Here is a 12,195-nt window from a genome sequence, read left to right on the forward strand (position 1 = left end):
AGGAACATACTATTTTATGAAAGAGTTATCTGAGTTAGGTTAACTTACTCTGACACCTGGACTCACTCCCCAACTTGTTTAAGCCACGTCCCCCCCGAAACACCCCTTTACATACACACACACACACGGGCAGGGGTCTCCTGCCCGCAGGGGTGTCCGCATCAGTGCTTCCCTCCTGCTCGCGGGCAGCTTCCTGTGGTCTGGGAGAACGTTTTCTCATAAGCAACACTGTCCCAATTCTCGGTTATGACCTCTATCATTTTGAAAAATAAAGCACAATTTGGAGCTGGGGATACAGAGGACACCTTTTAATGAACATTATACTTTACCAAACATTCCCCTGGTTTGATGTGTAACTGAAAAATAATTACAAGGATAAGCACACTTCCTCAAGTGGCCAAAGTGAAAGCAGGCCTGCAGAAGCTATTCCTGTTCTTGCTTAATTACATCATTTGATTTTTGACTACACATTGCTTTGCATGATTTTTAAAATTCTAAAGTACAAGGTACAGGAATGACACCAACAGGAGTTAGAAAAGAATATGACATTTTATTTTCACTTATGGATTTACAGTACATGAATTTAGAAATAAAATCACTGCAGGGTTCTGGAATATTGACACCTTAAGATTGAATACACCGACGTTAGCCTACTCACTGCAAAACAGCCACATTAGCAGTTCAGATTTGGTCTTTGTGGTGTTAAAATAAGTTCTTAATGTGAATGCCCAGTAGCATCTGAGTAACATAGTACAGCAGACGTGAACTAAGGTTAGATAGCTCATCTTTGGAACAAATTATACTTACTTACATCTTAAGAGTAGGTAGTTCTAATTACTTACCCTATCATGAATGCCAACGACTGATTTTAAGCTACACAGGGTTTTCCAGCTATTTCCTTTAGAGTTTCTAAAAGCAACAACTCTTATTAATGTTTATAAAAGGTAATATTGAAAAAAAGGTAATGCTGAAATCAAGGCGCTTTTAGAGATATTTAAGGACAACAAAAGGTATTACTAGTGAAACTACATTTTTTCAAGCACAACACAAATACTGGAGCAGTATTTGAGCTATTTTAAAATAGTGGCAATTATGCCACCTCATATACTCTTCTAATATTTAAACTTCATAATTATAATTTGAACACACGTCCACTTAGAACTCTGCGCAACTTCTAAAGCCTGTTTTTCAGGCTTGCTTTTGCACATAAAGTTTAAGTTGGTCCTTGATTAGAACTATAACTACGTGGAAGCACTAAATTGTAGACACTTACTGACAGCTACCAAAAACCTTTACAGAGTGAAAAGCATCACTACTACCATGCGTGGAAAAGCAGCCGCTGCCTCCAAGTGCGACACCGAATTCAGCACCAGACCCACGCACAGGCCGGCACGTTCCGAGGGATGACCCTCAGAGGAGCCCAACGACTCTGACCCACCAAAGGCATTTTCCACGCCGGGGCAGTCCTGACAACACAGGCGGCTTTGGACCTTTAGCGTAAGAGAAGACTTTACATTCTTTGATTTCATTTACACCTTTTAAAAAAGATAAAGTATATTCTAACTCTCTTCATCACACTCTCCTAAGGCAGCCCAACTAAAACTGCAGAGGAACACGAGACCCGGGCTCCTCCTCCTCCGCGCGTAGTCAGGTTATTTTGCCCCAAAAGTATGCTTGCTAACAGCAACTGCTTCTACAGTGACAAAACAACAGAGCTAGAAAAATAGTTTTACTGTTTTAAATAATGACATTAGACTTTTTAAATATATTACTTATTCTGCAACAGTTGATTAAATTGACAGTGAGCAGATTCCTTCCATTCTGTGAGCTGAATTCAGGTTACATTTTAATTATAGAATAGCTTCAAATTACAAATATAACCATCCCAACAGTAAGAAGATCATCAAGGCAGTAACATCAGGTCAATTCTAAGTCATCACCCCCACACAAAGCACAATATGTGCTTCTGGATAAAAAAGACCTCAGGCCGATGTGGAAAGCGGGTCAGTAAAGACTCCAGTTCTGCATCATGGAGTCTTCCAAGCCAAGCCGCTTTCCACAGACACAAATTCAGTCTATCTTTTCTTTCTGTACCAATCTGGGAGCATCAACAAAGTCTTTGCCATTGTAAAGAATGATAAAAAATGTTCCAATGCTTGCAACTGCCCAGAAGAGCACATAGGCCAGTGTTTCTGTCCAGGTGTCACCTGTTGATTTAAAAAAACAATTGATAAATAACAAGTCATTTTATTAATACGAGCTACCTCCACTTTCAGCCGTTTAGCGTATCTTGACAACATTTAAGTTTACAAACAAACCCACAGGAAAAATAAAAACCTTTAACTTAAGGTTTCAACCAGTGGCTCTCAAACTCTGGCTGGCTAGCTAGCATCAGAAGCTTGAGAAAGCATTGATGGCTTGACTTCCCCGCTTCTTGAGAGGTTCCACAGGGAAATGTGAGTATTAGTCAAGAAACCATAAATGAGTTTTGTTATTGTGGTCTGTTTTGACAGTGGAGTGGCTCCCAGAAAATGGGCAGTGTTTTAAAGAAGTCAGAGGATCCAGGGCGTGCACAAAACCGTGAGCAGCACACGTGGGTGGTCCTGTCCTCTCGCCCCGGACCTGCTTCTGGACTGTGAGCTAAGAATGGTTTTTACATTTTTAAAGAGCTGTCAAAAAAAGCAACAGTGACCCTATGTAGTTTCAGATTTTGCAAACATCTAGCTCTTTTCAGGAAACAGTTGCTAACTCCTGCCCTAGAGTTACAGCAGTCCTTCCTGTGTGGTGACTGCTGCACCTGGGGTGGGGGTGGGGGGGGGGCGGTGATGACAGATGAACAGGTCCTGAGCCTCCCCGGGAGACGCTGGCAGAATTAGGGTGGAACAGGAGTCCTTAATTCAGCAAACTCGGGCTGAGGGCTCCCTATATCCCAGACACAGGAGAGAGAACAGCATCTGCCCTCAAAAAGCTGCTGCTGCAGGGAGAAAGACGATGGGTGTGTAAATCGTTACCAGAAATGCACACCAGGTGTGTCAGGGACACCGACGACATACAGCACCTCTGAAACAGACCTCCCTAAGTACTTACAAGGTGAACAGAGGAACGTGCTGTAAGAGGGGTACACATGGTGCTGCTGAGGACAGAGAAATGGCAGCCCGGAGCAGTCAGGGCAGAGGAGGCGACTGGACATGCCTCTCCCTGCGCCGCCCAGGCACAGACTCGAATGCCCAGAGCACTGAATATTACTTAATGAACAGAGACACCTTCATCTTACATGCTTATTGACTTAGAAACATAGGAAAATGGGGAGAAAATCAGTAAAGAGACACACTGGGTGTGTCAGGTTCTTAGGCAATTTTGCTACTAAAATTCAGTAAGTAATGCATCATCTGTAATAACATTTGTCTAACGTTACATGGTTAAATGGACTGCACATCCATGAATACTTTGCAGCCACTAAAAATGACATGGGAAAATGTTTATATTGCTCAGTTAAAAAAAAACTTTTTAAAACATCAAAATGTTAAGAGTAATTAGCTTATCTCTGGAAGGTAGGGTGATAAATAATTACTCTGTATCACTTTGGTAAGAAGACTGATCTGTTCACTTTACTCAGTATCAAGTAGCTGTGAAATGAAAGCATGTGGGAAGACTTACCAGCCATAAGCAAACAAATAATGCACATGGAAAAGGCAACCACCATGATAATAGGCAACTGGAAAAGAGAACAGACACACCAGGTAAGATGCTGATCAGCAGCTGCAAAATCAGCTGTGCACGCTTTGCTTGAAAAAGAATAAAACTCCAGTGCAATCTAATATACAAAATATTTTTTCAACAAAATATTGTTACTTAGGGGCTCAATCATAACTGCCCAAATCTTCAAATGGGTTCTGGCTTTCCTCCAAAGGTCGCCCAGATGAGAACCCAGGACTCTGCCCACTGGGATGAGACCCTAGAGAGGCTCCTGCAGAGTCTGGCAGTGAGATGTGTCAAAAACCCACTTTGCCTTCCCTGTCACAAGCCTGCCCCCAGCACTCCCTGAACCCAAGGGGAGCAGAGTCTCCCTGAAATGAGAACCTCACACTCCCGGTACTTCTGTGTTCTCACTTCAAAACGATGTGAGAAAAGAGTCATGTCTGAAAGACAACCACTCCAAAGTTAGCTCCTCTCCCCGGGGAAACTTAAGCCCTTATGTTCCGTAAGAAAAATTTATCTTGTTTTATATCAAGGGCAGGTGGCACCACCTATGCCTTCAAGCTGTTAAAAGCACTGTGTCTGAAAAACATAAACGTTTCTTACAGCTAGGAATTTCAAATCCCTTGGAACACTTAAAGGACTGTGAGATTCTAATTCATCCACTGAGTAGTTCCCAAGAAATAAGTCGATGGAATCCTAGAACAGAAAAAAAGGCAATAACCCCCCAATTAGATGTGATTACTTTGCTGAGGAACTAAGATGTAGCCACCGGATGACCAAAAACTAGCATCAAATATAAACTTACCTGTCTAAATCCATCAGAAAAGTTGTTCTTGTAGTACCGTATGAGTGAGTTCCAGCCATCCATTAGAAGTCCTAACTGAGTTCTCTTCCCAGTTCTGGTTAAAAGAGGTTAAGTTTTGCATATTAAATCCTCACACAGTTTTATGGCAAGTATGTGGTATGGAGATAAGTGTGTTACAAAGATTTTTAACATCATCCCTGAGTATATAAAGGAAACATCCATCCAGTCCAAGAAATATGTATTCTCTTTCTAAAACATCACCACAGTGGGCCTGAAGAAGATGCTCAGGCCCACTTTGCAAGGACAGGAAGGCGAGGAGTGCAGGGCGCAGGCTAAGGGCTATGAGACAGCAGAGACTAGGCATCTTACTGTGCTCCTAGGGAATCCCTGCAGCAGAAGGTGGCCCTTCTGTGACAGTCACACCCCAATGTGGTCCCTGAAAGCAGCAGCAGCTCAGGCCCCAGACCTGCTGGCCTGACTGGGGTAACCCGGGTGCACAGGACATTATGAGAAGAGCTGAAGCCCATGGTTCTCAACCCTCACTGTGCGTCATAATCACCCGGGGAGAGAAGAAGCCCTAAGGCCGCCTCTCCCAGCAGCACGGGCTTGCTGGGTCTGAAACGAGGCCCAGGCATGGGTGGTTTGCTGTCGTCCGAAAGCTGCCCGAGCGACCTCCTGGGCACCAGACTTGTGAGCACGGGTCTGGCTGCCGTTTTACCGCACAGCTTGCCTGGTAAAGTCAGTCTTCAAGGCACCGGTTCCCGCGTACTGCTTGGCACAGGCATTTGCATTGTCAGCCCAGGCTGTGACAAAAGTAAAAATCAGCTGATAATGCTCTAAACCCAAAATATTTATTTCGTTCAAAATCTGAGTAACTCAGCCCCCGTTAAAGAAATTACCTACCGTTTTTGTAAATCTTCTCAAATTCATCTTGTTCTTCAAGCTTTTGTCCCACGTGCAAAACTCCTAGTCTCTGGAATAAGAAAACACATGTTTGTGTCTAATAGATTTCAGCACCCATGACTGAGGAAGGAAAAGCAGACAGTCCCCAAATCACATCATGTGGCCCTTGGCTGCAGGCGGGAGGTGCTTTCTTTGTCTGCGGGGACCCTGACTGCCCTCTCTGCGGCCTTCCCTCCGCCCGCAGGCCCACAGGAACAGTGGCAGGACTCCAGTCATCACTTCCTCCTCTCCTGCCACCCACCCCCCTGACTCTACTGCCTTTACCCATCTGCCCTCCTCACAATTCACTCCCTGACTTCTTACCCCCAAACTTACTCCCTAACTAGGGACCTCTGAGAACTGGATGAATGCTAACCCCCTAACTCCCTCCCCACAAACTGCACACAGGCACAGCCCTTTGCCTAGAATCTCAGAGGACTGCGGGCCATCCTGAACCTCTATGGACTCCCCTTTAGAGTTCGTGGCCCACAGATGGGGAACCCTCTGAGAACCCACAGCTCTACTGCTCACCCCGGACGACGCCTGGCCATCTCTACCTCAGAATGGGGCATTCCCACCCCCAGGGACCTTTAACTTGGCTGGGGAAAGACTGCCCTCACTGGAAGGGGAAAGGCACCACTGGAGTCCCACATTAGCTGGCACGATGCTAGAGAACTTCCTGCCCAAAGACTCTCTGAAGGGTGGTTGGGTTTTATGATACTATTTTTAGCATGTAAATTAATCAAATACAAATCACAGAACCTAGTTAAATAGGTTTTTGTTAATCAGCCTTTGAAACCACCATTCCTAACATTGTTTCTATTGAAAAATATTATCTGAAGTAGATCGAGCAGATTGACCAGGACACAGTACAAGCTAGACAGTGCTCAAAGAGGGCAGCCACTCCTTTGCCACAGGCTCCTTGAGGATTCAGGGATTCCACAATTCCTTCCCGAGTCCCGCTAAATTGTCATCAACAAAGCTGAATGTGCAGATTACTTAGGCAAAAGCCACTTGGGATGCATTTTGTCTGCCCCCCCCCCCCCCAACAAATGCCAATGTGATCTGGAAATAGAGGCTCTACTTATTTTTAATTCCAAATATAAGCAGAAGAAAATATTTTTACCTATTCTTCCTCAACAGCATAGTCTCAGAGGTAAAGCAAAGCTGTCAGAAATGTTTAACCTGGGAGTTAATATTCCTTGCCCACAATAAAAGAGATGCAAACGAAAACAACTTTGAGGTACTATTTTATACTATTAAAAAAGGACAAAAAGCTTTTAAAATAAAAATATCAAATGCTGGTGAGAGTTCAATGAAATGGATTCACTTGTCATTGCTGGCTGGCGTTAAGGTAAACTGGTCTGACCCTTCTGGAAAGTAAAACATGTATTCTCTTAAACCCAGTAATTACACTTCTAGGATTTAACCCAAAGGAAATAATTCAAGCTGATACTAATACACACAGGTGCATTCTCTACAGGGTTATTTACAAGCCCCAAATGCAGCAGCCTAAATGGCTTAGTAAATGTTAGTACAACATGACTGATGCTAGAGGAAAACGGCACAGTTCAGCACTGCATACACGCACCCACCACGTGCACATCTGCCTACGGCAAGACACACAGACAAAAAGAGCTGGGTTAGGGCAGAACGTAGTTAACCAGGTTCTGTGATTTGTATTTAATTAATTTACAAGCTAAATTTATTTTTGTTACTGGTTTTTAAAGATGAAGTTTCTTTCATTTTAGCTGTACTGTTTTAGTAAAAGAAAAAAGAATCTGTACCTGAAGCTGGGCCTGGAGCGAACGACGGGCCAGCAGGCTCTGGATCACGTTGGTTCTGTCCAGACAATCCATGCAGTTGCTGCGGAACACGCCTTCCTGGTTACTCACCACCATGCCGGCAGAGTCCACTAGAAAATAACTAAAACATATTTGTATAAACACTCTCATACCAAAGCAGCCAAGTCTACTACGGACAGACCTCTTACAACACAGGTCCACATCAGAAACATTAAAACTGGTAAAGTAAAAGGTCACAAAAGGAAATGTACAGTCCAAGTGTATCTGGTTACCATGGACCAAAAAAGGAAGTTCGAATAGCGAGGCAAGACGGCCCCCATCCCAAAACAACTGTACCATCGAGCTCATTTCACCCAAGAGATGTGAAAAAGGAGCGTCGGGAGTCCTGGAGAGGCTGCTCTGGACATCGCCCTGCTGCCTAAAGGCCAGAAGAGGGCTTCCTTTGACATCGTTATTGTACCAATGCCCCACACTTAAGGGTTTCTCCAAGCACAGTCCCTGTGCTGTCTCTACCAGAATTCCCTGAGTTGTTTGTTAAAAATGAAGATGCTTGGCCTGAGACAAACTGAGTAAGAATATCTGAAGCAAGGGTTGGATACTGCACATTAAAAATATTTTAAAATCCCTTCTTAAAATGGGTAATATATACAAATAGTACAAAATTTATAACTTTTCCTTCTCCCCTTAACCACCCACATGTCCATAACCATAGTTACCAATTCCTGTGTTTCTTTCATTTTTAACAGTCTTTTCAGATAATTCTATGAACTCAAAAACCTGACAACACACAGTGTGGCAGTGAAGAGCATGGGCTTTGGTTTGCTGGCCTCAGCTCCTTGGGCAACTTACTAGCTGTGTAACTTTAAATAATTAACCAAATCTCTCAGAGCCTAAGTTTTTTCATCCACAAAATGGAGATGACATTAGGCTGCACTAAGGTTTAAATAAGATAATAAAGTGCTTAGCAGGGTGTATGGGACTGAACATCCAATGAATACTAGGTAATATTTATTGCAATTATTCCCCAAAATCAAAAAGGGAGGGGGAAATGCAATAGATTCACTAAGGGCTAAAAATCTTGACCTTAAAAATAAGGGCCTAAAAGAATGTGTTTAGACTAAAAATATACATAAGGTTCATGCAGAACTGATGAGGTTAAAATAGTCTGTACATACAGAGGGCATGTGAGACCTGACACCACATCAGAACTTATAAATACTTCATATTTTATAAATATTATTTTTTAAACTACACAGTAAGTCTATGAGCTAGGTATTATGATCTCTATAGTTGGAAAAAAACAAGATTTGAAGATAACTAACTTCCCCGGGGTCACGTGACTAATAAGAGATTTCACACTGACTGGAGGACCCCGAAGCCTAGATTCTTTCCTCTTCCCCAAAACTCCTGGGGAACAAATGTCCAGAGAGGTCATCAGAAAGTCCCTGGTGAAAGGGCCCTTGCCCCTGTGGACACAGTGAGTGCAGTGGATACAGATTCTGGTGTCCATCCTCCCTTTCTTACACGCTTGTGTGGCAGCAGCTAACAGGAAAACCCAAGGAAGCCCCCTCTCTGACAATGCGCCGCCCCAGCCAAGGTTTCTCTACCTCAATAATGATACAGATCACCCCTCTTCCCTAGCTGTGCTCGTAACGAGAACTCATAGGGAAAAACAGTAGATTTAACTAGCTATGGCTGATTACTTAGTATGTATAAAAATATTTTTTGAAAAGCTGGGCAAACATCCACAGGAGAGGTTTTACTACGTTACTGTGTAACAAATTAAAAAGTGCATTTGGCTTGCCAGGGTTTTAACCCTGGTAAGAACAGGCAGAACAAAATGATAGGCTGGTTTACAGATTCCTCATTTTGGTTTTAAAACAGGTAAAGACTGGCATGTGCACAAAGTCCATACAGTAGGCCCGTGAACCCAGACAGTAACGTCCTACACCCACGTGAAAAGTAAGTACCACAGACATTCAGACCCTTTCATCCATGATTCCACCCTCAAGAATTTGTTAGCAAACAATTTAGCAGAAGTAAAAATATATTTATACCCAGAGTTATTTACTGCAGCACTGTCTTTCATGGTAGGAAGAGAAATTTTGAAACAAACCAGATGCCCAATGTGAGCGAGAGCATTTAACAGCAACTGTACACAGTGGAACACAGAAGAGCTATTAAACGTTACCATCAGAGACCAGGTAGGCTAATGACAAAATACCTGTGATAGAATGTTTAGTGAAAACAGCTGAACATAAAACAGTAAGCTGACTTCAATTATATAAAAATCTGTAAATGTGTGGAAAATCATAAAAATATGAAAATACCTGGAGTAGGGTCATTTTTAAGAATTTAAATTTTAAAATCACCAAATCTCATCTTTCAAAAGAAAAAAACTAAAAATGAGTATAGACACATGCTGTCAACCCAGTGGACTGTGTCTGTAAGTTTGCTGGATAATACATAATAAATATGATCAACGTGTGCACATACCTCGACCCTCAACCTCCACAGGGAAATCACACAGCTTACCTTAATTCGTCTTGCATTTCTGCCACCTGATCCAACAAAATACTTAGTCGATCCCATCTCATGTTTTTACATTCCTTATGGAAGTCAAAGGCAATATATCTACCAAAAGAAAAGATACTCAGAAACCGACTAAAAAGGATTCATCTTCCTTCTATTAATAACACCTTCATCCGCGGACCTTCTACCAGCGTGCACACATCACTCGGGAAGGGCAGTGCCTCCCCTGCTCTGCCACACCGCTACACGTGCGCACACGCACACACCTACCTTCTCAAGCTCGCAACTACTGAAGGAAAAAAAACTAAACACACACACTCTTCTATCTCCACACGTTCTTCCAGGGGCCCTCCGACAGGAGTAAAAAGCCCAGCAAAATGCTAAAGAAGTTAGCTCAGGAGCAGCGTGCAGGCATGAAACACAGAGCAGCCTCGTCCAGCTGAGTATCTAGCATCTGTTATTCCCAACCCCAAGTGCAAACAGGGTCCACCTTTTTTTCCCCCTCAAATCGATTAAAATGTTCAAACTGGTCAAATTCGATTCAGTTGAGATCAGACTGTTGTGTACTACAGGTTGTGAGAAGAACAGGCAGGATGGTCCCCACTCTGGTTATTACTGTCCATCCTGACAAAGTCACTTGATCAGTATCTAGACGTCACATGTACAAGTGTAGGGAGATTTTTCTTGCCTGTTAGTCTGTAATGGGTTGTTTTCGGTTATCTAGTATTTAAGAGGCATAAATGTCAAAGTCAGAACACATCTAACAGTGAAGGCGTCCTACCATGAGCTGGAAAATGTCGCCCCCCAAGAGGGGAAAAAATCATGAGCCAACTCCTGAAAGTAGAGGGAGGAAGAAAGCACGCAGAGAAGCTGAGCACCAGGCACACGGAGCTCCTCACCCCGACACCCTACTCAGGGACCCTGCCACACAGGAGGGGGACCAGACGGACCTCATGCTCCCGCCTACACAGTAACATGCACAGTAGGCATCTGCTCTCATGTGACTCCTCTGGTTCCAACAGACTGAAGCTAACAGAGTGTGGGCTTTGAGCAGGTCAAGAGAGGGGCGTCTATCACCTCAATGTTTATCTCAGGGGAAAAAGGTGTCCTTAGAAATTAGTATAAAAATAGAGGTTAGCCAACTGAGAGGCTAGACTTTGGGAGTACTGGGTGTTGCGGGGGAGCATTTTCAAAGGCAGCTCTAACAAAAGTGGCGGTGGGACAGCTGCTTTCGGAGTGCTCTGACCAAAAGTCACAGCTCTAGACTTGTTTGAAGAATTTACGTAGCTCACTAGCCCTTACATGCATTTGGATTCTTAAGCTTACTCCCTTCTAGAATTACATTTGTATCTTCTAAGAATATCTTACATCATTATTGTTTTTGATAACAATAGTGCTGGCGTGTTCACTCTTAGCAGTAGGTGCCCTCCAGGTGCCCTGGAGCACCAAGGGCATAACTTTAGACTCTGACTGATGCCTCAAGTTCTCAAAGTCAGCTGCTTCTACAAACTCTGGAGGCACCTCTGGAGGCGAGCACACCTACAGAAACCCTCTGAAGCAGAGGTAGGGTCTCAACCACAGGAGCCAGCAGACAGACTTTTTCCAGAATATCCATGCTGGCCTCTTTAAAACCCAGATTCTGACTTTTGAGGTCTTAGGTATAGTCTGAGTAATTCCTTTGAGGATTCTGAGGCACATCCTGGATGGGAATCACTTCTCTGATTCCTCCAAAGTATGTCTGGGCAGGTTCCACTGTGAGAAGGCAGAAACGTGCATGGAGTTAAGGGTCTGATGAATTTGCTAGTTTTTTTTGAGTTGGATAAAACAGAGTTAAAACTCCTCCCCAAAGGTTCATTATATATTCCACTTTTGTATATGTTTAAAATTTCCCATAGGTTAAAAAAAATTCTCCCCAAATAACCCAGTACCATTTCTTTGAAAGGTCTTCCCCCAATGCCTGTGACCACTTCCTGCCACAGTACACCCCGCCTCCTAGCCCAGCCTCCTGCTGCAGAAAGCTCCAAGTGGGCTGACTCATTACCCTGCACGTTCCCATAGGGCAACCTTTGATGTTTAGGACCCCCTCTTTTGACAAGGCTACACAGAGTTTGTAACTTGCCTGGTGACTTAAGGAGAGGCAAGTTCACGTGGTGGTCAGGACCAGGAAGACCACACCAAACAATCACAAGGAACTGAAATTCAAGACCCAACGGCCACAGCAACAAGGAGCTTCAAGGAGAGAATTTCAATCAGGGACTAAACTTCTACAAATGCAAATTAAAACTTGACTGTTAAGAAGTTATTCTGCAATATAAATCATGCCAGAGAAAATGTCAAGCTAACAAAATCATGGACAACAACAAGCTGAAATATGTGTAGAGTGATCTTCGTGTATATGGAAGTGCACATCTA

At 43.4% G+C, this 12,195-nt stretch overlaps 1 protein-coding gene and 2 long non-coding RNA genes across 5 annotated transcripts in view; 2 read left to right on the top strand and 1 right to left on the bottom strand.

Annotated features, from left to right (window-relative positions):
* LOC135323354 (uncharacterized) overlaps positions 1 to 1,434 on the top strand; it is a 30,136-nt gene extending 28,702 nt beyond the window's left edge. For both annotated transcript variants that reach the window (XR_010384873.1, XR_010384874.1), the window contains one exon: positions 1,299 to 1,434. This is a non-coding gene — a long non-coding RNA (uncharacterized LOC135323354). The remainder of the gene's footprint in view (positions 1 to 1,298) is intronic.
* The window catches only part of SACM1L (SAC1 like phosphatidylinositide phosphatase), a 61,012-nt gene continuing 49,347 nt past the window's right edge, over positions 531 to 12,195 (bottom strand). The window contains exons 13-20 of the mRNA XM_010982761.3: positions 9,787 to 9,885; positions 7,234 to 7,372; positions 5,408 to 5,477; positions 5,235 to 5,307; positions 4,505 to 4,598; positions 4,303 to 4,395; positions 3,658 to 3,715; positions 531 to 2,207 (exon numbers count right to left, since the gene is read on the bottom strand). Coding sequence (XP_010981063.1) covers positions 2,071 to 2,207; positions 3,658 to 3,715; positions 4,303 to 4,395; positions 4,505 to 4,598; positions 5,235 to 5,307; positions 5,408 to 5,477; positions 7,234 to 7,372; positions 9,787 to 9,885 — 763 coding nt within the window. The 3' untranslated portion in view covers positions 531 to 2,070. The remainder of the gene's footprint in view (positions 2,208 to 3,657; positions 3,716 to 4,302; positions 4,396 to 4,504; positions 4,599 to 5,234; positions 5,308 to 5,407; positions 5,478 to 7,233; positions 7,373 to 9,786; positions 9,886 to 12,195) is intronic.
* Positions 3,640 to 12,195, top strand: part of LOC116158213 (uncharacterized) — a 30,608-nt gene continuing 22,052 nt past the window's right edge. The window contains exons 1-3 of one of the 2 annotated variants that reach the window (XR_004142411.2): positions 3,640 to 3,740; positions 7,198 to 9,213; positions 9,346 to 9,824. This is a non-coding gene — a long non-coding RNA (uncharacterized LOC116158213). Of the gene's footprint in view, positions 3,741 to 7,197; positions 9,825 to 12,195 lie in introns of those variants that run through there. The other variant, XR_010384872.1, reaches the window with a different exon arrangement.

This window comes from Camelus dromedarius, chromosome 17, assembly GCF_036321535.1.
Source record: "Camelus dromedarius isolate mCamDro1 chromosome 17, mCamDro1.pat, whole genome shotgun sequence".
Taxonomy (NCBI): Eukaryota; Metazoa; Chordata; class Mammalia; order Artiodactyla; family Camelidae; genus Camelus; species Camelus dromedarius.